The sequence below is a fragment of the Rhinoderma darwinii genome, chromosome 1 (genome assembly GCF_050947455.1).
Source record: "Rhinoderma darwinii isolate aRhiDar2 chromosome 1, aRhiDar2.hap1, whole genome shotgun sequence".
NCBI classification, from domain to species: domain Eukaryota; kingdom Metazoa; phylum Chordata; class Amphibia; order Anura; family Rhinodermatidae; genus Rhinoderma; species Rhinoderma darwinii.
The window spans coordinates 349,582,515-349,606,794 of NC_134687.1; the positions used below are offsets into that span (position 1 = coordinate 349,582,515).

Here is a 24,280-nt window from a genome sequence, read left to right on the forward strand (position 1 = left end):
CATTTGTTAACCATAGCTGAGAGTAACTATGACGTGGGCAACCGCGAACTCTTAGCCATTAAATGGGCATTTGAAGAGTGGCGCCACTTCTTGGAGGGGGCTAGGCACCAGGTAACGGTCCTTACCGACCACAAGAATCTGGTCTTCCTAGAATCTGCCCGGAGGCTAAACCCGAGACAAGCTCGATGGGTGTTGTTTTTTACTAGATTCAACTTTGTGGTCACCTATAGGGCTGGGTCTAAAAATATTAAAGCTGATGCACTGTCGCGTAGCTTCTTGGCCATCCCTCCTTCGGAGGAAGATCCTTCTTGTGTTTTGCCCCCAGGTATAATAATATCCTCTGTTGATTCTGACTTAGTCTCCGAAATTGCGGCGGATCAAGGTTCAGCTCCCGGGAGCCTTCCTGAGAACAAGCTGTTTGTTCCCCTGCAATTCCGGCTAAGGGTACTCAGGGAAAATCATGACTCTGCACTATCTGGCCATCCTGGCATTCTGGGTACCAAGCACCTCATTGCTAGAAACTATTGATGGCCTGGGTTGCCTAAAGACGTTAAGGCCTACGTCGCCGCTTGTGAAATTTGTGCTAGGTCCAAAATTCCCAGGTCCCGACCAGCGGGCTTACTATGTTCTTTGCCCATTCCCCAGAGACCTTGGACCCATATCTCCATGGATTTTATCACCGATCTGCCTCCATCTCAAGGCAAGTCGGTGGTGTGGGTTGTAGTAGACCGCTTTAGTAAGATGTGCCACTTTGTGCCCCTCAAGAAACTACCCAATGCCAAGATGTTAGCTACCTTGTTTGTCAAACACATCCTGCGTCTCCATGGGGTTCCTGTCATTATTGTTTCTGACAGAGGGGTACAATTTATTTCATTGTTTTGGAGAGTTTTCTGTAAAAATTTGGAGATTGATCTGTCCTTCTCCTCGGCCTTCCATCCTGAAACTAATGGCCAAACTGAGAGGACTAATCAGTCTCTAGAACAGTATTTAAGGTGTTTTATCTCGGACTTGTCAATATGATTGGGTCTCCTTCATTCCCCTCGCTGAATTTTCCCTTAATAACCGGGTCAGTAACTCGTCAGGGGTCTCCCCTTTTTTCTGTAATTTTGGGTTTAATCCACGGTTCTCCTCCGTTTCACCGGGTGGTTCCAACAATCCCGAAGTAGATGTCGTTCATCGGGAACTGTGCACAGTCTGGGCCCAGGTTCAGAAGAACCTAGAGGCGTCCCAGAGCATATAAAAGACTCAGGCAGATAGAAGACGTTGTGCTAACCCCTTGTTTGTGGTCGGGGATCTGGTGTGGCTGTCCTCAAAAAATTTGCGCCTTAAGGTTCCGTCCCAAAAATTTGCTCCCCAGTTTATAGGGCCGTACAGGGTCATTGAGGTCCTTAACCCTGTCTCCTTCCGGCTTGAGTTACCCCCGTCTTTTCAAATACACCATGTGTTTCATGCCTCCCTCTTGAAACGCTGCTTCCCGTCTTTGGTTATCTCGAGGAAACCTCCGGTCCCTGTTTTCACCCCTGAAGGGGTAGAATTCGAGGTGGCCAAGATTGTGGACAGCAAGATGGTCCAAAGTTCCCTCCAGTACCTGGTCCGTTGGAGAGGATACGGGCCTGAGGAGAGGACTTGGGTACCTGCCCGGGATGTTCACGCTGGGGTATTGCTCAGGAGGTTCCATCTTCGGTTCCCCAATAAGCCAGGTCCACCTAGGAAGGGTCCAGTGGCCCCTCATAAAAGGGGGTGTACTGTAAAGGATCTGCCAGACACAGCTTCTGTGTCGATGCCCGTGGTTAATCAGTCTGCATCTGCTCCTAGGTCTGTTAGAGTGACTCGATCTGCTACCACTCAGGCTGATAGGCTCAGGAGTGGGAGAACCTATCACAGCCTGGCCAGACGGTTCTAGCTCCCGCCCTCGGTCTACGTATACCTTCATTTGCTTCTTGTCTTTGCCTGTGAATCTCCCTTGTTTCCTGGCTCTGCTGTTCCAGCTATTACTATTGACCTCAGCTTCATTTTGACCCTGGCTTTACTGACTACGCTCCTGCTCTGCGTTTGGTACCTCGTATACTCCTGGTTTGACTCGGCTCGTTCACTAATCTTGTTGCTCACGGTGTTGCCGTGGGCAACTGCCCCATTTCCCTTAGCTTCTGTGTACCCTTGTCTGTCTATCGTGCACGTATTGAGCGTAGGAACCATCGCCCAGTTGTACCCCGTCTCCTAGGACGGGTCGTGCAAGTAGACAGGGACTGAGTGGCGGGGAGATTAGGGCTCACCTGTCTGTCTCCTTACCCCGTCATTACAGCTTCAATGTGAGAGCTGACACGTTGCAGTTTATACATGGGTGAATAAAAACGTTTTATTTATCCCTTTATCTTTTCTGGAGTGCTGCGTGTTTCTTTTTCTATTAATATACGATGCATATTGTTAGGTCAGAATTTGGCATAAAACTTTTGAATCCGTAATTCCATTTTGCCTTACCCAAATTGGTGGCGGTGGGATGGTAAGGTGCATTTTCATGGCACACAGTAGACCCCTTAATACCCGTATACCGTAGTTTGACTTTTGTTGCTGTCCACATGCGCTCTTATACAGCCGTATTTTACCCATTTTCTAATGGCTACATCTAGCAGTGTAAGGCCTCATGCACACGACCGTAAAAACTCCCGTTATTACGGGTTCTAATTACGACCCGTAATAACGGGCTCATAGACTTCTATTGGCCACGGCGTACCTTCCCGTTTTCTTACGGGAAGGTGCCGTGCCGTTAAAAAAGATAGAACATGTCCTATTTCAGGCCGTAATAACGGCACGGACAGTCCATAGAAGTCTATGGAGCTCCCGTAATGACGGGTGGCTACATGTGTGCACCCGTCATTACGGCAGCGTTGCTAAGCGACGTCAGTAAATAGTCACTGTCCAGGGAGCTGAAAGAGTTAACTGATCGGCAGTAACTCTTTCAGCACCCTGGACAGTGACTACCGATCAGAATAAAGAGCAACTTGTAAAAAATAAAAATAAAAGACGTTCATACTTACCGATAACTTCCTGCTTCCTCCAGTCCGGTCTCCCGGCCGTTGCCTTGGTGATGCGTCCCTCTCGACATCCGGCCCGACGTCCTGGCCGTCCCTGGATGATGTTTCAGCCCATGTGACCGCTGCAGCCAATCACAGGTCAATCACAGGCTGCAGCGGTCACATGGACTGCCGCGTCATCCAGGGATGTCGGGCTGGATGTGAAGAGAGGGACGCGTCACCAAGACAACGGCCGGGTAAGTATGAATTTCTTTAACTTTTATTACAGAAAGGGCTGTCCCTTCTCTCTATCCTGCACTGATAGAGAGAAGGGGCTGCCGATTAGTGCAGTGCTATTTTGCCGCCAAAAACGTGCCCGTAAATACGGGTGGAATACGGGTGACACCGGACCCATATTTACGGGCACGGGTCCGTAAATACTGGTGCAAAACGGGTCGAATACGTGTGACACCGGACCCGTATTTACGCCAGTATTTACGGGTGGGAAAAAATACGGTCGTGTGCATGAGGCCTCACACTGTCACAACGCTCATCTCAAACTGTTTTCTCAAGCATTACAATACTCCGACTACCACACCTATGGCATTTACAGTAACTGTAGCTTAATCCAATAGAGTATTTTAAGGATGTGGTGAAATAAAAGATTCACTGCTTGAATATTCTAAAATATCTATGTGCACCAGAATCCAGGAAAGGAATGCATGCAGCGTCTTGTTGGCTATGTGTCATAAAGAATTCAGATAATCGGTCCAACCCAGTACTACAATGGTGTACCTAATAAAAAGTCCTAAAATATCATACACACATATCTTAGTTCTAGGTTAGAGTTATTAGGATTGCTTTGGATAATATCCCGTTGTAGAGGTGTACCTTGAGGGTCCTGGCCCATGGTATAAATTCCACTAGCACATCTGCCATATCATGTGGCAGTGTGTGTTTTTGTCTTAATGAAATCGGAGGTATAGCAGGGCCCCATAGAAGTCCATACAACTTCCAGTCAACAGGACCATGTGCCGAAGTCCTTACAGTCCATATGTATGGTCATTAACATGTATATTTTTCTTTTTTTGTTTTTCTAGGAGAGAAGAAACAAAAGTACAAAGAACTAAGAAAGCGAGAGGAAAGCATGGACAGTAAGTGAGAGTTTGTAGTGTAAGGCTTACTTGGTCATGTTTACAGTCTTAGGCCTTATTCACACAAGCGTATTTCACGTCCGTGTGCTGTCTGTTTTTTTCACAGACACCACACAGACCTATGAAAATCAATGGGGCTATTCAGACATGCGTTGTTTTTCACGCAGCATGTGACCGCTGCGTGAAACTCACTGCATGTCCTATTTTGGCACATTTTTGCGCACCACGCAGCCCATTGAAGAACGTAAAAAAACGTATGACATACGTGCGTAAAAAACGCAGATGTGCTCCGTACACGGATGTCACACGGAACTTCAACGCAAGAAAAACACTGCGTTTTTTTACGTGCGCAAAATGGACACGTTCGTGTAAATAAGGCCTAAATACAGAGATTTGCCTTCACAGCTCCGTACAGTATTTTTCCATGCAGTCTTTATATTGTGTTTCTCTGTTATGTATGATTTATTTTATTTTGAAATAGGAAGCTTTCTTTAGAAAATAAGAGTACTATGTCACAATTTGTCTTGCACGCACTATGCTTGTTTACCTATATGTCTTCCGCTGAGAATTCAGATTCCTTCGAAAGGAAGAAACAGTTTGTCAGGAAATTTTAAGTTTCTTTGTTTCCTGATATTTTTACATCCACAAGCCACTTTTCCTATGAGCCTCAAAATAAATAAAATAGGGAGACTAAATCATTGTGCATTGAAGCCCATCAAGTCATTAAAACTGTCACTTCAGCAAAATAGGATTTAGTAGCAGTATTCCGAAATGAGTCTGGTAAAACAGGGTTGTATTCTTTTCAGCAAAAATGGCAATTTCACAATTGACGAATTTAGACATTTTGAAATAACATTTTTGAATAATTTCATAACACTCAGGAGTTAATAAAGGGGTTGCCTGCTATTGACTATTGCTTGTTCTAGAGGGCATATTTAGCTAATGAAGAATCCCCCTTTTTGGAACCGCCATTCCTTCCCCATATTGCCTAGAGCCATGATATGATATGATTTCAGCAGGCATGTAGTAGAATTTACACAGCAATTTCCTTGGAGATAACAGCTGCTATATTGGACTTGAAGCTGCGAGGCCCGCCACAAAGTCTCAGGGTAACATGCCATTTCGAATGGGACTGTTCAGCGCAGATATTTATATACTATATGAATGTACTCAATATCCGCGAACAAGATTGGAGAATAGCTTTTTTTATTTGACATTTAGTGTTTTGTTCAAAACCTAATTTCCTATTGTGTTCTGGACTTCTATACAACGCCTATAAAAAGTATTTATTCATCCCATTTTCTTACCTTATATTGAATCAAAGCTGATATATTTAGGTTAACTATTTCCGTATCTTTCATAGACTATAATGGAGAGCGAGAGTGCATGTACAGGACCTGGCCCCCCGTTCTTAGGATTGGCTGGGTCCCAGCGGTAGGATCACTAATTCATTGTTTGGGAATGTGACAATGAACACAAATCTCTACAAATATTCAATACAATAATTAAATACAATATCATTCAATGCATAGCTATTTACATACAAGTCAGTATTTAGTAGTTGCACTTTTGATTTCAATTTGCTGCTTGTGTAGATAAGACTTCTATCAGCTTTCTACCTGTGGACCCTGCAATTTTCCTTATTTCTGAGCTAAGTTGTTTGTCTAGTTTAGAAAACCCTTTGTCATACACCATTTTAGGGAATTCTGAGTTAATAGAGTGGGCTTCCTATTCAGGTTTCTCGTCTCCTCGCCAGAATGGAAAGCAGTTACAAATGGCGTCTCTCATTCTGGAGGGCTTGTCCTGTCCTGTATTATATAGACCAAATTATATTACATTCAAATTTGATAAAATACAAACTTATTGTTAATGAATCAGTTATTTGAACTACTATAACAATACTACATTACTATAACAATACTACATTCTATAATAATACTACATTACCACCACAATACTACATTACTATAATACTACATTACTATAATACTACATTACTATAATAATACCACATTACTATAATAATACTACATTACTATAACATTACTACATTACTACAGTACTATAACAATACTACATTACTATTATAATAATAATAATAATAATAATACTACATTACTCTAATACTACATTACAATAACAATACTACATTACTATAATAATAATACATTACTATAACAATACTACATTACTATAACAATACTACATTCTATAATAATACTACATTACCACCACAATACTACATTACTATAATACTACATTACTATAATACTACATTACTATAATAATACCACATTACTATAATAATACTACATTACTATAATAATACCACATTACTATAATACTACATCACTATAATACTACATTACTATAATAATACTACATTACTATAATACTACATTACTATAACAATACCACATTACTATAATAATACTACATTACTATAATACTACATTACTATAACAATACCACATTACTATAATAATACTACATTACTATAATAATACTACATTACTATAATAATACTACATTACTATAACAATACTACATTACTATAATACTACATTACTATAATACTACATTACTATAATAATACCACATTACTATAATAATACTACATTACTATAATAATACCACATTACTATAATACTACATCACTATAATACTACATTACTATAATAATACTACATTACTATAATACTACATTACTATAACAATACTACATTACTATAATACTACATTACTATAACAATACCACATTACTATAATAATACTACATTACTATAATAATACTACATTACTATAACAATACCACATTACTATAATAATACTACATTACTATAATAATACTACATTACTATAATAATACTACATTACTATAATACTACATTACTATAATAATACTACATTACTATAATACTACATTACTATAATAATACTACATTACTATAATACTACATTACTATAATAATACTACATTACTATAATACTACATTACTATGATAATACTACATTACTATAATAATACTACATTACTATAATAATACTACATTACTATAATACTACATTACTATAATAATACTACATGACTATAAAAATACTACATTACGATAATAATACTACATTACTATAATAATACTACATTACTATAATACTACATTACTATAATAATACTACATTACTATAATAATACTACATTACTATAATACTACATTACTATAATAATACTACATTACTATAATAATACTACATGACTATAATAATACTACATTACTATAATACTACATTACTATAATAATACTACATTACTATAATACTACATTACTATAACAATACCACATTACTATAATAATACTACATTACTATAATAATACTACATTACTATAATAATACATTACATTACTATAATAATACTACATTACTATAATAATACCACATTACTATAACAATAATACATTACTATAATAATACTACATCACTATAATACGACATTACTATAATACCACATTACTATAACAATACTACATTACTATAATAATACCACATTACTATATTAATACCACATTACTATAATACTACATTACTATAATAATACATTACATTACTATAATAATACTACATTACTATAATAATACCACATTACTATAACAATAATACATTACTATAATAATACTACATCACTATAATACGACATTACTATAATAATACCACATTACTATAACAATACTACATCACTATAACAATACTACATTACTATATTAATACCACATTACTATAATACTACATTACTATAAGAATACTACATTACTATAATACTACATCACTATAACAATACTACATTACTATAATAATACCACATTACTATAACAATACTACATTACTATAACAATACTACATTACTATAATAATACTACATCACTATAATAATATTACATCACTATAATAATAATAATACTACATAACTATAATACTACATTACTATAATAATAATACTACATCACTATAATAATAATACTACATAACTATAATAATACATTACTATAATAATACCACATTACTATAATAATACTACATCACTATAATAATACTACATCACTATAATAATACCACATTACTATAATAATACTACATCACTATAATAATACTACATCACTATAACAATACTACATTACTATAATAATACTACATTACTATAATAATACTACATCACTATAATAATACTACATCACTATAACAATACTACATTACTATAATAATACTACATTACTATAATAATACTACATCACTATAATAATACCACATTACTATAATAATACTACATCACTATAATAATACTACATCACTATAACAATACTACATTACTATAACAATACTACATTACTATAATAATACTACATTACTATAAGAATACTACATTACTATAACAATACCACATTTCCATAATCATACTACATTACTATAACAATACTACATTACTATAATATACCGCTGGGTTTAAACTTAATGGAAATTTGCGAGTTTACTCCACTTGTACAGGGTGGGCCATTTATATGGATACACCTAAATAAAATGGGAATGGTTGGTGATATTAACTTCCTGTTTGTGGCACATTAGTATATGGGAGGGGGGAAACTTTTCAAGCTGGGTGTTGACCATGGCGGCCATTTTGAAGTCGGCCATTTTGTATCCAACTTTAGTTTTTTCAATCGAGAATTTCACAAGAAAAACAATGGTGTGCTTGGTTTTAACGTTACTTTATTCTTTCATGAGTTATTTACAAGTTTCTGACCACTTATAAAATGTGTTCAAAGTGCTGCCCATTGTGTTGGATTGTCAATGCAACCCTCTTCTCCCACTCTTCACACACTGATAGCAACACCGCAGAAGAAATGCTAGCACAGGCTTCCAGTATCCGTAGTTTCAGTTGCTGCACATCTCGTATCTTCACAGCATAGACAATTGCCTTCAGATTACCCCAAAGATAAAAGTCTAAGGGGGTCAGATCGGGAGACCTAGGGGGCCATTCAACTGACCCACGACGACCAATCCACTTTCCAGAAGCTGGCACGTTCCCTGAGTTTTTCCAGCAAGATGGTGCACCACCACATTATGGGTGTCAGGTCCGAGCATTCCTAGATGAACATATGGCACATATATGGACAGTGATTTCAGGGGCTCCTCCAGTAGAGGAATCCCCGGCCAAAGCGAGGGCAATGCTCTGGCTGGGGATTCCACTCCCAGAGCGAGCCCCTATAGAGCTATCTACAGGGAGGGAGGGTGTAGCGCTGTCAAACTTGCTGGGGGGGTGCACTATCTACGGGGGGTTTTGTGACGGCATGAAGGAGTGCCGTACCGGAGCTCTCCTTCTTCAGACTGCTCTTTCCTCTCCGGAGGGAGCTACAGTGCCCTGTGGGCCGCAGATGACAGTCTCAGGGCCCGCATGCGGCCCGCTGGCCAGGTGTTTGAGACCCCTGATATAGACAAACCATTTTTTTTAGTGGGCACTGTGTAATTCTTATTTTCCCCTGTGGTGAGGCGGCAGGGAAATTGAACACTTACTGCCAGGTTTCCCCTCAGATTACAGCCGATCCAGCAGGGAGACACTTTCTGATCAGACTATGGTCAGTGGACTATACTAACAATAGGGATTGTGCAAAGTGGAGAACCCCTTTTAAGCTCTGTCAGATTGAATGGAAAACTGCTATGTTCAGGTCTAGCTACAACTTTTCAAATGAAGCAATCTTTAGACTTTAAACCTCTCAGATATTGATATTGTCCTGGAGATAGTATTTTTAATCCATTTAGGTAGTTTTGGCTTTGTTTGGTGTAGTCATCACACATGCCTTTTGTTTAAGATATATGAATTTTTTACTAAGCAGTGGCTTTCTCTTTACCATTCTCCCATTGAGTAAATAGTGACGCTTCCAGGTAAAAGTTGTTGTACGTGCAGTGTATTTTCATGGTATCCATACCCTGTCTGATACTTTTCAGTATCCTTGTTATAGAGGAGTTTAAGGGCTCATTCAGACAAGCGTATATGCAGTCCGTGTGACGGCCATTAAAACAACAGCCGTCACAAGGACTCCTGTATTTCAATGGGGCCGTTCACACGACTGTTGTTTCAACGGAGCATGTGAAGGGTCAGTGAAAAAATAGGACATGTCCTATTGTACTGCGGGTCGCGCATCCCTCCATAGACTCCAGTCTATGGAGCATCCGTGACAACGTATCCTGCACGCGTGCACCGCACATGTGAAAGACTTCTATTTTTAACGTCCGAGGTTGCTGACTCGTCTGAATGTAGCCTTATAGTGTTCGTTTCTCTCAGTCAGAGGTTGCCGACTCTCGTCTGAATGTAGCCTTATAGTGTTAGTTTCTCTCAGTCAACAGTGATCTAAATGACCTAAAACACCTTCGCTACACATACATTATGTGATTTCCCTTTCAATACTTGACTTCCAAATCCAGTTGGCTGTGATGAAATAGAGATGAGATAGGTGTGTAATACTTTGTAAACGGAATAGAAACATTTGAGGCTATTTTCTCTTGATCATCGTAAAAAAAGAAAAACCCTTGTTAAATCCACTGTGATTCAATGTTGTTACACAATAAAATATGATAAAGTGAAAAGTTTTTTTTATTAGCCCTGTATCAGTTCTTCTGGCCGCTATACAGGCAGGTTCTTTTCTTACAGCTTTGAGGTTATGCTTTCAGGATTTTTTTCCACTTTTGAAGAAAGTAAGAGTCAAGAGATGGAACGGAAGTCAGAGATAGAAGCAAATATTACCACGCTACTGGAACACTCAAGCAGGGTGAGTCCTTGTCATTTGTCAGGACAAAAGGATATCCTTTGTTATGTAGAGCTGTCATATCATGCCTATACTCTGGCACCACAATGCAGACGTTTCTTCATATAGTAAGTACATGACACGTTTTGCATTACAAATGCTTTACGCAATATAGATTTTGTTTTCATGACTTCCTTTATAATGTTTCTGTTTCCCTCTGAAGCTGCATTGATATTGGCACAGTTCTCATTTTATACAGAACATAAATCGAATGAAACAAATCTCCTCGGTTACCTCTCAAGACCTCAAAATTATGCAAGAGGACCTTACTTTTAAGGAAACGGAAATGTACAAATCTCAGAGCACTGCAAAGAATTTAACATCTGGTAAGGAGTTTTTGCAAATATTAAATGTGATTTATTATGATGTGGTCCGGTCACTATTCTATGCTAGGCTCAACAATTCATCATTGGGATGCCCTGGCAAAAAAGTGATTGCGATAAATCCCTTCCAACGTTAATTTTTTTTCTTCTTTTTTTCTGATATTACACAATACATTTTTAGAAGTACTCTGGGTAAAATCTTAGGGAATTGTATTATGCGTAATTGTATTTACTAGCAAGAAGACTAGAACAGCACAGTTACAGAAAATTCAAGGTTCTTCCTACTACCCTTAGAGAATTATATAATGTATACAAGCCTAGACAGAGGGGCCGCTGTGGATTTAGTGCTTTTAGACTTTGCGAAGGCATTTGACACTGTCCCCCATAGACGTCTAATGGGTAAATTAAGGACTATAGGATTAGAAGGTATAGTTTGTAATTGGATTGAGAATTGGCTCAAGGACCGTATCCAGATAGTTGTGGTCAATGATTCCTACTCTGAATGGTCCCCGGTAATAAGTGGTGTACCCCAGGGTTCAGTGCTGGGACCACTATTATTCAACTTATTTATTAATGATATAGAGGAAGGGATTAATAGCACTATTTCTATTTTTGCAGATGACACCAAGCTATGTAATATAGTTCAGACTATGGAAGATGTTTGTGAATTGCAAGCGGATTTAAACAAACTAAGTGTTTGGGCGTCCACTTGGCAGATGAAGTTTAATGTAGATAAATGTAAAGTTATGCATCTGGGTACCAACAACCTGCATGCATCATATGTCCTAGGGGGAGCTACACTGGGAGAGTCACTTGTTCAGAAGGAACTGGGTATACTTGTAAATCATAAATTAAATAATAGCATGCGATGTCAATCAGCTGCTTCAAAGGCCAGCAAGATATTGTCGTGTATTAAAAGAGGCATGGACTCACGGGACAGATATAATATTACCACTTTACAAAGCATTTGTAATGTCGGGGTAGGGAGACAGACAGGTGAGCCCTAATCTACCCGCCACTCAGTCCCTGCCTACTTGCTCAGTCCGTCCTAGGCGACGGCGTACAACTGGGCGACAGTCCCTACGCTAACAATGTGAACAACAAGCAAAACAGACAAGGGAACACAGAAGCAAGGGAAGAGGGGCAGATGCCCACGGAAACACAGTGAGCAACAGAGTAGTGAACGAGCCGAGTCAAACCTGGAGAGTACACGGTAACAAAAGCAGAACAGGAGAATAGTCAGTCAAGCAGGGTCAATATGAAGCAGAGGTCAATGGTATTAGTAGGAACAGCAGAGCCAGGAAACACAAGAAACACAGGCAAAGGACAGACAGCAAATGAAGGTATAAATAGACCAAGGGCGGGAGCTAAAACCGTCTGGCCAGGCTGCAATAGGTTCTCCCACTCCTCAGCCTACCAGCCTGAGTGGTAAAAGATCGAGTCACTCTAGCAGACCTAGGAGCAGGTGCAGACTGATTAACCACGGGCGTCGACACAGAAGCTGTGTCTGGCAGATCCTTTACAACATTAGTAAGGCCTCATCTAGAATATGCAGTTCAGTTCTGGGCTCCAGTTCATAGAAAGGATGCCCTGGAGTTAGAAAAAATACAAAGAAGAGCAACGAAGCTAATAAGGGGCATGTAGAATCTAAGTTATGAGGAAAGATTTAAAAGAATTAAATCTATTTAGCCTTGAAAAAAGACGACTAAGGGGGGACATGATTAACTTATATAAATATATGAATGGCACATACAAAAAAATATGGTAAAATCCTGTTCCTTGTAAAACCCCCTCAAAAAACAAGGGGGCACTCCCTCCGTCTGGAGAAAAAAGGTTCAACCTGCAGAGGCGACAAGCCTTCTTTAGGCCGGATTCACACGAGCGTGTGCGTTTTGCGCGCGCAAAAAACGTGCCGTTTTGCACGCGCGCAAAAGGTACATAACAGCTCCGTGTGTCAGCAGCGTATGATGCGTGGCTGCGTGATTTTCACGCAGCCGCCACCATTTTGACACTCTGTATGTTTGTAAACAGAAAAGCACGGGGAGCTTTTCTGTTTACATTCATAGTTTTTACTGCTGTTGTGCGAATCACGCACATCACACGGAAGTGCTTCCGTGTGCTGCGCGTGATTTTCACGCACCCATTGACTTCAATGGGTGCGTGATGCGTGAAAAACGCACAAATATAGGACATGTCGTGAGTTTTACGCAGCGGACACACGCTGAGTGAAACTCACGGACTGTCTGAACGGCCCCATTGACTAACATAGGTCCGTGCGAGGCGCGTGAAAATCACTTGCGTTGCACGGACATATATCACGTTCGTCTGAATAAGCCCTTACTGTGAATCTATGGAATAGCCTACCGCAGGAGCTGGTCACAGCAGGGACAGTAGATGGCTTTAAAATAGGCTTAGATAATTTCCTAGAACAAAAAAATATAAGCTCTTAGACCTCATGCACACGACCGTATTTTTTCCCACCCGTAAATACTGGCGTAAATACGGGTCCGGTGTCACACGTATTCGACCCGTTTTGTACCAGTATTTACGGACCCGTGCCCGTAAATATGGGTCCGGTGTCACCCGTATTCCACCCGTATTTACGGGCACGTTTTTGGCGGCAAAATAGCACTGCACTAATCAGCAGCCCCTTCTCTCTATCAGTGCAGGATAGAGAGAAGGGACAGCCCTTTCTGTAATAAAAGTTAAAGAAATTCATACTTACCCGGCCGTTGTCTTGGTGACGCGTCCCTCTCTTCACATCCAGCCCGACATCCCTGGATGACGCGGCAGTCCATGTGACCGCTGCGCCTGTGATTGACCTGTGATTGGCTGCAGCGGTCACATGGGCTGAAACGTCATCCAGGACGTCGGGCCGGATGTAGAGAGTGACGCGTCACCAAGGCAACGGCCGGGAGACCGGACTGGAGGAAGCAGGAAGTTCTCGGTAAGTATGAACGTCTTTTATTTTTATTTTTTACAGGTTTATTCTGATCGGTAGTCACTGTCCAGGGTGCTGAAAGAGTTACTGCCGATCAGTTAACTCTTTCAGCTCCCTGGACAGTGACTATTTACTGACGTCGCTTAGCAACGCTGCCGTAATGACGGGTGCACACATGTAGCCACCCGTCATTACGAGAGCTCCATAGACTTCTATGGACTGTCCGTGCCGTTATTACGGCCTGAAATAGGACATGTTCTATCTTTTTCAACGGCACGGGCACCTTCCCGTGAGAAAACGGGAAGGTACCCGTGGCCAATAGAAGTCTATGAGCCCGTTATTACGGGTCGTATTTACGACCCGTAATAACGGGAGTTTTTACGGTCGTGTGCATGAGGCCTTATGTGTAGAAATTTTTACCTTCCCTTTTCCCATCCCTTGGTTGAACTTGATGAACATGTGTCTTTTTTCAACCGTACTAACTATGTTATATCTGTGGCATCAATCACCCATTGACTCCCATGTTAAAAAATATATATGCCTCACAGTATTTGTTTTTTAGCAGGATCCCTAAGTATTGAATAGCGTAGTCTACTGTGCTATTCCATCCTTCAAACAAAGGTATACCAACGTATCCCAGCCTGACAGAGGCCAAAAGGACATTCTTTTGGCCACCGGCGGACTAATGGAGCCCTATGGACACGTTTATCGTGTATGTCGTGAGCTTTCCCAATGTACACTAGAGATGTAGTTCATAAACGTGATATGAAGAGGGCTTTTAACCCCTTCCCGACATTTGTCTTATGTATACGTCATAGAAAGCTAGTGCTTCCCACATTTTGCCTTTCTATAAGACAAATGGTGGACACCGACTCAGAAGCTAAGTCGGTGCCACCATCGCCGGATGTCAGCGGTATCTTACCTCTAACATCCAGCTGTAATGGTGGGGACCGAAATGAGCTTAGATCCCTGCCATTAACCCCTTAAATGCAGCGCTCAAACTCGATCGCTGCATTTAAGCTGTTTGCTTCTCATCGGACCTCACTGGACATTCCCGGTCTACCTAGCACGGAAGCCTTCCAGAACCCGCCAGGAGCTGAGCCGGCGTCATCAGTGGTGGATGTCAGCTGTATGTTATAGCTGACATCCACCTGTAACGGCAGGAACAGGAGCTAGCTCCGATCCCTGCCATTAACCCCTTAGATGCAGCGATTACTGCATCTTAGAGGTTGCTAGCAGATCGCCGGCCCTGCCATGCAATCAGGACTGGCAACTGCTGCTATAGCAACAGGAGACCTAACAATGGCCTGCTGCTCTGCCATTACGGAAGCCGACCAGGCCCCGGCCGGGAGGCGAAGTCTAATCGGCTTGCTGTCAGTGAATGACTGACAGATCTAATACATTGCACTACATAGGTCAGTTGGACCTTCAAGTCCCCTAGTGGGACTTGAAAAAAAAGTGTAAAAAAAAAAAGTTTTAAAACATATAATAAAAGTTTCAAGTAATAAAACACAATCGCCCTGTTCCCTTATCAAGTCCTTTATTATTGAAAAAAATAAATATACCATACATATTTGGTATTTCCGCGTCCATAACCGCCTGAACTATAAAAATATTATGTTATTTATTCCACGTGGTGAATGGAGTAAAAAAAACTATACCAGAATTTCTGGTTTTTGGTCACTTTGCCCTACAAATATTGGAATAAAAAGTGAGCAAAAAGTCGGATGTATCCAAAAATGATACCTATAAAAACTATAGCTCTCATACAGCTCCATCGATGAAAAAATTAAAACGTTATGACGCTTACAACTTGGCGACAGAAAAATGCATTCTTTTTACAAAAGTAATTTTATTGTGCAAAAAGTTGTAAAACATAAAAAAGTGCTATAAATTTGGTATTGCTGGAATCGTACTGACCCGCAGAATAAAGTTAACATGTAGTTTATAACGCATGGTGAACGCTGTATAAAAAAAACTATGGCAGAATTGCAGTTTTTTGGTGCTTGTCTCCCAAAAAATAGGATAAAAAGTGATCAAAAAGTCGCACGTACCCCAAAATGGTACCAATAAAAACTACAGCTCATCCCGCAAAAAAACAGCCCTCATACCACTACGTCTATCAAAAAATAAAATTAGTTAAGGCTTCCATAAGTCCGGAAATAAAAAATATGCAGTTGTGTCGGCCCGAGGGGAACATTTCTTCTGTTTCAAGAGGCGCATTATCAAGAAGGGGAGGGCCCAAACATATCTGCTGGAAGTGAGGGTGCCCGTATTATACCAGGGCAACACTTTCCCAGCAAAATTCCCCAAACTGCAAAGGTGCGGAGTGTGGACCAAAAGGGGGATAAGGAAGGACATTTATCAGTGCGACACTGGCCTGTGCAGAAAGGATTGCTTCACAGAGCAACAGGATTGGATTATTTTACTGTTTTTTTTAACCCAATTATTATACCACTTGACTATGCCCCTTATGTGCTCTGCCCAGCTTACATGTACCCCACATTATAAACGGAAACACCAGTAAGACTCCAAACAAAACTACTACCAAGCAGAATCCACGCTCCAAAAGCCAAATGGTGCTCCCTCCCCTCTGAACCCTACAGTGTGCCCAAACACCAGTTTAATTCCGCATATATTGCATCGTCATACCCGGGAGAACCCTTTTAACAATTTTTGGGGTGTGTGTCTCCAGTGGCATAAGCTGGGCACGACCTATTTGCCACTGAAATAGCATATATAGAGAAAAATTGAAATTTTTGCTTTGCACCATCCGCAATCCAATCATTTATGGAAAAGACCTGTGAGGTGAAAATGCTCACTACACCCCTTAATAAATGCCTTGAGGGGTGTAGTTTCCAAAATGGGGTCACTTCTAAAACGATGTTCAAAAAACGATGCAAACGTAAAGTAGACATATGGGGGATGTTAATTAGCAACAATTTTGTGTGGTATAACTACATGTCTTACAAGAAGATACATTTAAATTTAGAAAAAGGCTAATTTTTTCGCAAAATTTTGGTGTTTTTGACAATTAAATACTGAACATATCGAGCAAATTTTGACAGTAACATAAAGTCCAATGTGTCACGAGAAAACAATCTCAGAATCACTTGGACAGGTGAAAGCATTCCGGAGTTATTACCACATAAAGTGAAACATGTCAGATTTGAAAAATGAGGCTCTGTCAGGAAGGTCAAAAGTGGCTAAAGAGGGAAGGGGTTAAGTGTGAAATTGATACTCCACTTCAGGATAACTGTTGTATATAGCATTTTGTGGCTTTGTTTTCTTGTTAACTCTCTTGAAGACCTTATAGAGGTGAGCTAATGCATCTCTCCCCATGCCATGCCACATGTTTATAATGCTGAGGAGCATAGGGCATGCTGGAACATGCCCTGTGCATGACCCCTTCCTTTTGTGAAGTGAGCCCTAAATTGCCGCAACAGAAGGGTCAGTTCACACATTGCGTAAATACTGCTTAAATAATCCGCAAATACAGTAGCAGCAAAGTGGATGCGATAAAACAAATCTCATCCACACGCTGAGGAAATACTGAGCGGAAAAAACACTCAGAAATTGACCTGTGGTGCAGAGTTTTATTCCGCAGCATGTCAATTGTATTGACGTAAACGCTGCTTATTTGTTGCGGGGTTTCCCCATTGAGTTCATTGGGGAGGTAAAACCAGCAACAAATAGCACTTGTTGCGTTTTTTGTATACTAGTAGCAGGGTGGAACCCCTATTAAAATATAACTTTTAATGTTTGTATACATAAAATATAACAAAATAATAACAATGGAGAAAACACTGATAATGGTGTTCTTACAAAAAATATTTGTGGGTGATTAGAACCTGTTAGTACTCAATGCAAAACTTTTAGGACATTTTTTATATAAAAGTGTGCCTTTAGGTCCAGTTAACTCTCAGGCAGCGTGTAAGTATAGCTCCTATTTAGAACCCTATAGATTTTGGGCTATAGGAATCCATTTAAGTCTGCAGCAGTATTGTCGCTAAAGAACGCAATTCAGAAAAAACAAATCTTATAGTTTGTGTTTCTTCCCCCAGCACGGCCTCCTGGGATGACGTTTCATCCCATGTGACCACCACATCACAGGCTGTAGTGGCGGTCACATGGGATGAAACATCATCCCAGGAGGCAGACCTGTATGACATCAGAGGGCCAGCCACCTGGGATGACGCTTCATCCCTTGTGACCGCCGCTGCAGCCCATCACAGGCTGCAAAGGTCTCCTGGGATGAAACGTCATCCCAGGATTCTGGTCTGCTAGCCGGCCGATTAAGTTTTGCGGTTTTTCGCAGCAGACATTCCAGGCGAAAAACTGCTCCACAGTTTCGAAACACATTTTTCGCCCGGAATTCCCTGCGGCGCACAGGACGGGTACGCTGCTTTCTATTACGTAGCGTATCCGCCCCATGTGAACACAGCCTAATAGTGCTACATGCAGCCAATTACCGTATTTTTTGGACTATAAGACACCGTTTTTTAGCAAGAATAAATCTTGCTAAAAGGTCTCTGCGTCTTATAGTTGGCAGTCAAGGGATCCGGCAGCGCGGGGCCCCCTGACCGCTTCTTACTTAACCCCTTCCCGACCCATGATGTGCCGGGACATCATGGAACGGGGTGGGGATGATGTTTGCAGCGGAGCTGGCTCACGCGCTGAGCCCGCTCCATACACTGCTGGTGTCAGCTGTGTTTTACTTCTGACATGCTGCTCTAACGGCCAGGAACAGCAATTGCGGTCAACAGCGACCACGACATTTATAGGGGTCTTCCCATGAAGGATATTTGACATATCCACAGGATATGTCATAAATGTCAGATAGATTCGGGTCCCACCTCTGGGACCCGCACCTATCTCTAGAACGGGGCCCCTAAACCCAGTTCTATCTAACTCGGCTCCGCTGTTTCCCAACCACTTCCTGTTTAGGTGGTCGGGAGTTCCGGGAACAGCGGAGTGCTCGCTGAGCTACGCTGTTTCCGGAACTCCCGTAGAAGTGAATGGGAGTTACAGAATTAGCGTAGCACCGTGAGTTATGCTGTTTCCAGAACTCGGTAGCTACGAAAACAGTGTACATGGTCAAGTTACGGAAGCAGCGTAACTCGCTGAGCTACGCTGTTTCCGTAACTCCCATAGAACTGAATAGTAGTTACGGAAACAGCATAGCATTCTTTGCTGCTTCTGTAACTGCCATTCACTACTATGGGAGTTACGGAAACAGCGTAGCTCAGCGAGTTATGCTGTTTCCGTAACTCATCCATTTATTGCAGTGTATTGTACCAGTGATCTAATGATCGCTGCTACAATACACTGACGATCGTTGGTTCAATTCCCCTAGGGGAACTAATAAAATGTGTAAAAAAAAAAAGTTAGATACATTTTCAGGAGTGTAAAAAACTATTAAAAGTTAAAAAACTTTTCCCATTTTTTCCCCAAGCACAATGTAAAAATAAAAAAAAATGGTATCGCTGCATCCGTAAAAGTCCGAAAAGTCTACAATATAGCATTATTTGACTCGCACAGTGAACGGCGTAAAAAGAAATGAAAACCCCAGAATCGTTGTTTTTTGGTCACCATAGTGCTAAAAAGTGATAAAAAAAAATCGTATGTACCAAAAAATGGTGCTAATGAAAACTACAGCTCGTCCCGCAAAAAATAAGCCCTCACACCGCTCAAATTATGAAAAAATATAAAAGTTATGGCTCTCAGAATGTAGCGAAATGGAACAATTTTTTTTTTTTTTAACCAATAGTTCTTTGTTTGTAAAAGTAGTAAAATATTACATTTTTTTCCTATTTTCTGTTGTCTAAAACCTGGGTGCGTCTTATAGTCCGAAAAATACGGTATATACGGTATAACCTCCACAAAGCTCCTGTAAAGAGAGCTCCACTTGAAGCTGTTTGAAAATGTTTTTTTTTAGGTTTTTTTTCAGAGAGAGAGTATGGTTATTCTAAGTAGGTGTAAACTGACACGAGTCTGTAAAATTTGGGCAGTTTAAATAACTTGGTGTCTCATTCTGCAGCTTACATTTATGGCAGTGGAGTGTGTTTGCAGTGTGACAACTAAATTTGGATCCAAACAGTATAGTCAAGATGAAATGTCTAAACATCTTTTAATGGCTTGCCCGGTGAAAGAAAAAAAAAATCATCAGCTCCGCAGAAGAAAAAGGAAGCTGCCCAGAGTAAACAATTTCACTACTGCTATTGTTTCTCAGATGTTTTTTTCTGGGGTCAAGAAGTTTGGTCTCAGGCTGGATTACTTTGTACATACCTTCTCCGCATATCTCAAGGAACTGGCCTGTATCCTCTTCCTGACTACAGCTATTATTTATTTTTTATTCTGTAGCGGCAACTTCTTTGCTAACCCTGTTGGGGTAAGATAAATTATAATGCATACAGCCTGATTTCTAAATCTTGTCAGGGAGAAACATGTAATTATTGTTGATAATAATAATAAAAGAAAAAGGCAAGGCGCCAGTATACCAGTATATTCTAAACAGTGTGGAGTAAAATGTTTTCCACATTCCTTGCGGGTATATTTTGCCGGCTTCGAGGAGGTTTTTTTTTTTTAATTTTTTTTGTAATTTTATAGTATAACTGTGTGTCATGGAGCAATATCCAAAACGTAAAAATGGCCAAATATATACTGGGGAATTAGAAGCTAGAAATAGCTAACAAAAGGAAATGCAGGCACATTGGTTGCGTTGTCTGTTTTGAAGTAGCTTCTCGGACACTGCATTTCCTGTTGTCACTGCTGCAAGAGTGCCCGACACAACAGAAAAATGCTATTGTCTCGAAGTAAAGAAACATAATTACTAAATGGTATTGGTTTAGGTTTTTGGTGGAAATTCTCTTTACAAAGGATCTGTTAGCTCTATGACATGTTTTGTTTTGGTAAATACTTGTACCGCCGTGAAATAACAGTTCTGGAGCATCTATTCTTAGTACTCTGTGCTGGGCTGTTCCTCTGTTATCCCTCCAGGAAATGTATGAATAAATTGACAACTGGGTGTTCTCATTCCCCATGTGAATGAGACCTGTCTCTACGCACTCTGACACTGTCCAGTCAGTGCCAGACTGTGTGGGGTTCACATCCTATTGACGAGGGGAATGGTGGCACCCAGTTGTACAATTTAATAATACCTGAGATTCAGTACTTGTATGGCGTTTTTGTATATTGATATTCTAGTTCAGCGATGCCCATATAGCAGCCCGCAGGGAATGGAAAATGTATATGGGACCGCTAGATCTGATGAGACATGAGTGCTTCTGTGCTCTGCCCAACCATAAAGAACAGAAGGGCTACTCTGTTTTCTCCTCTCTTATGGTGGCACTGTGATATCTCTCTCATCTCCAAAAATCTCAGACAATCTGATAAAATTTTTAGCCTAATAAAAATATGTAGAAAATGCGTGCCGCAGGTGTAAATAGGTCATATATGTGTGAGCACCTAGCCCTTGAACTGATGCTGACTGAATTTAAAGAGGCTCTGTCACCACATTATAAGTGCCCTATCTCCTACATAATCTGATCGGCGCTGTAATGTAGATAACAGCAGTGGCTTTTATTTTGAAAAACGATTATTTTTGGGCAAGTTATGAGCAATTTTAGATTTATGCTAATTTGTTTCTTAATAGACAACTGGCGTGTTTTTACTTTTTACCAACTGGGCGTTAATCATGAGTCATAGGCAACCTTTGAAGCCCCTGTACGTTTAGGGTTGACCTCCACTTTTCTAGTTTGTCATAGATACCTGTCTCTTGCAGTAACTACAACAGAGTGTAAAGGATCTGCCAGACACAGCTTCTGTGTCAACGCCCATAGGTAATCAGTCTGCACCTGCTTCTATGTCTGTGAGACTGACTCCATCTTCCACCACCCAGGATGGCAGGCTTAGGAGTGGGAGAGCCTATCACAGCCTGGCCAGATGGAGCTAGCTCCCGCCCTCTGTCTATTTATACCTGCCTTTCCTGTTCCTCCTTTGCTTGTGATTCTTCTCTGCTTGTTTCCTGGCTCTGCTGCTGCTGCTTGAACTACTGACCCTCTGCTTGTTATTGACCTTGGCTTTTCTGACCACTCTTCTGCTCTGCGTTTTTGTACCTCGCTCATCTCCTGGTTTGACTTGGCTCGTTCACCTCGCTTGTTGCTCACGGTGTTCCCGTGGGCAACTTCCCCATTTCCCTGGCTTCTTTGTACCCTTGTCTGTTTGTCTGTCGTGCACCTATTGAGTGTAGGGACCGTCGCCCAGTTGTACCCCGTCGCCTAGGGCGGGTCGTTGCAAATAGGCAGGGACTGAGTGGTGGGTAGATTAGGGCTCACCTGTCTGTCTCCCTACCCCGACATTACACAGAGACAGAAGTGTGAGAAAGAAGATTTTAACGGAACAGACCTCCAAATTAGGCCCTGTTCACACAGAGTAAATCTGCCTGCACTTTCTTGCCACAGTTTTTGCTTTGTTTTTTGGCCGCAGCCATTGAGCGCTTCGTGCTAAAGACGCAGCGAAAAACGCTTTCTCTGTCTCCCATTGATTTCAATGGGAGGTCAGAGACGGAACCGCTATATCAGTGTTTTTTAGTTATTTAATTTATATATTTTGTACTTATTATGTATCAAGAATATACAATGTACTCCCGAACAGTGCAAAATTATTTCCACTGTATATAGCCCATTTTGGGCAAATCTAGTTTCCCTATTGCAAACCAATTGGGCTTCGTTTACATCTGCGCTAGAGCTCCGTTCTGTCAGAGCTTTCCGTCAGAACGGATCCCTGACGGAAACCAGAGGTTTTCATTTCCATCACCATTGATTTCAATGGTGACGGATCCGGTGCCAATGGTTTCCATTTGTCTCCGTTATGTAAGGGTTCTGTCGTTTTGAGGAAATGAATAGCGTAGTCGACTACGGTATTGATTCCGTCAAAACGACAGAACCCTTGCTCAACGGAGACAAACTGAAACCATTAGCACCGAATCCGTTACCATTGTAATCAATGGTGATGAAACCTCTGGCTTCCGTTTGTGTCTGTCAGAGCTTCGTTCCGACGGAAAGCTCTGTCGGAACGGAGCCCTAGCGCAGATGTGAACGAAGCCTTAAATTTGCAGCCGCATGTAGATTCCCCTTTTACAAAACAAAAAGCCCTGTCAGGCTATACATTTTCCCTGCAGCGGTCATTACATAAGTGGCCGTTCATGTAATACATGGACGCGCCAGGTCCGCCTAAGTGGCTTCCCATTCTGGTTCATAGAGGGGGTCCCCCCTCATGATGTCAATTTGCCCTAGCAGGGCATATGGGCAAGGGTTGTTTCAATATGACGTGTAAAAGGAAACCAAAATACCCGATTTTTTGATTTTTGTAAGCTAAAACAAAACAAATATTTGATTTGTCAGTTTTGAATAATTTTAGCAGTATTGCGGTAATATACAAAAAATAATTGTTGTCGTCCTTTGGCAGCCAGACTGACTCTAAGAAGCAAAAAGCGGATTGTTTTCCTGAAATGTCACAACTGTTTTTCTTCCATTTGCTTCAATAAATCACATTCATCCATTTTTTTATACTGCATGTAAAACACTGTGACTATTGCACTCAGTACTGTAGTGTTAGCAATAGGCGGCATGGAGGCACACAAATCGCACAAGAATATGATGCTAGCAATAAATGATCTCAGTTTATCTATGAAACGTGTGTAAAAATTCCTGACTTTAATATTTATACCAATAGAATTATATTTCAGGTTTTGTTTTCCATTGCACCTAAAGTCTAATAAATGTTTGCATATTGAATTATGTATGTGTTCCCTCAGAGAGCCAGCGCTTACAACAGGATCTTCAGAAAGTGGAGCAGCTGGAATCCAAGATAAACAGCGAGATGACATCCCTGAAGGAAAAAAACCAACAAATGTCTGAAGGATTAAAAACATACAGCGACTTGGATGCCCTCAGAGCCTCAGCAGATGAAAAGAAAAAGGTAATGGCTTAAAATTGTTTGC

At 40.8% G+C, this 24,280-nt stretch overlaps 1 protein-coding gene across 2 annotated transcripts in view; it reads left to right on the forward strand.

Moving 5' to 3' along the window:
* IFT74 (intraflagellar transport 74) overlaps nt 1-24,280 on the forward strand; it is a 150,645-nt gene that overhangs the window by 117,384 nt on the left and 8,981 nt on the right. For both annotated transcript variants that reach the window (XM_075826455.1, XM_075826465.1), the window contains exons 14-17: nt 4,112-4,165; nt 10,880-10,977; nt 11,213-11,339; nt 24,095-24,258. In XM_075826455.1, the coding sequence (XP_075682570.1) occupies nt 4,112-4,165; nt 10,880-10,977; nt 11,213-11,339; nt 24,095-24,258 (443 nt within the window). The remainder of the gene's footprint in view (nt 1-4,111; nt 4,166-10,879; nt 10,978-11,212; nt 11,340-24,094; nt 24,259-24,280) is intronic.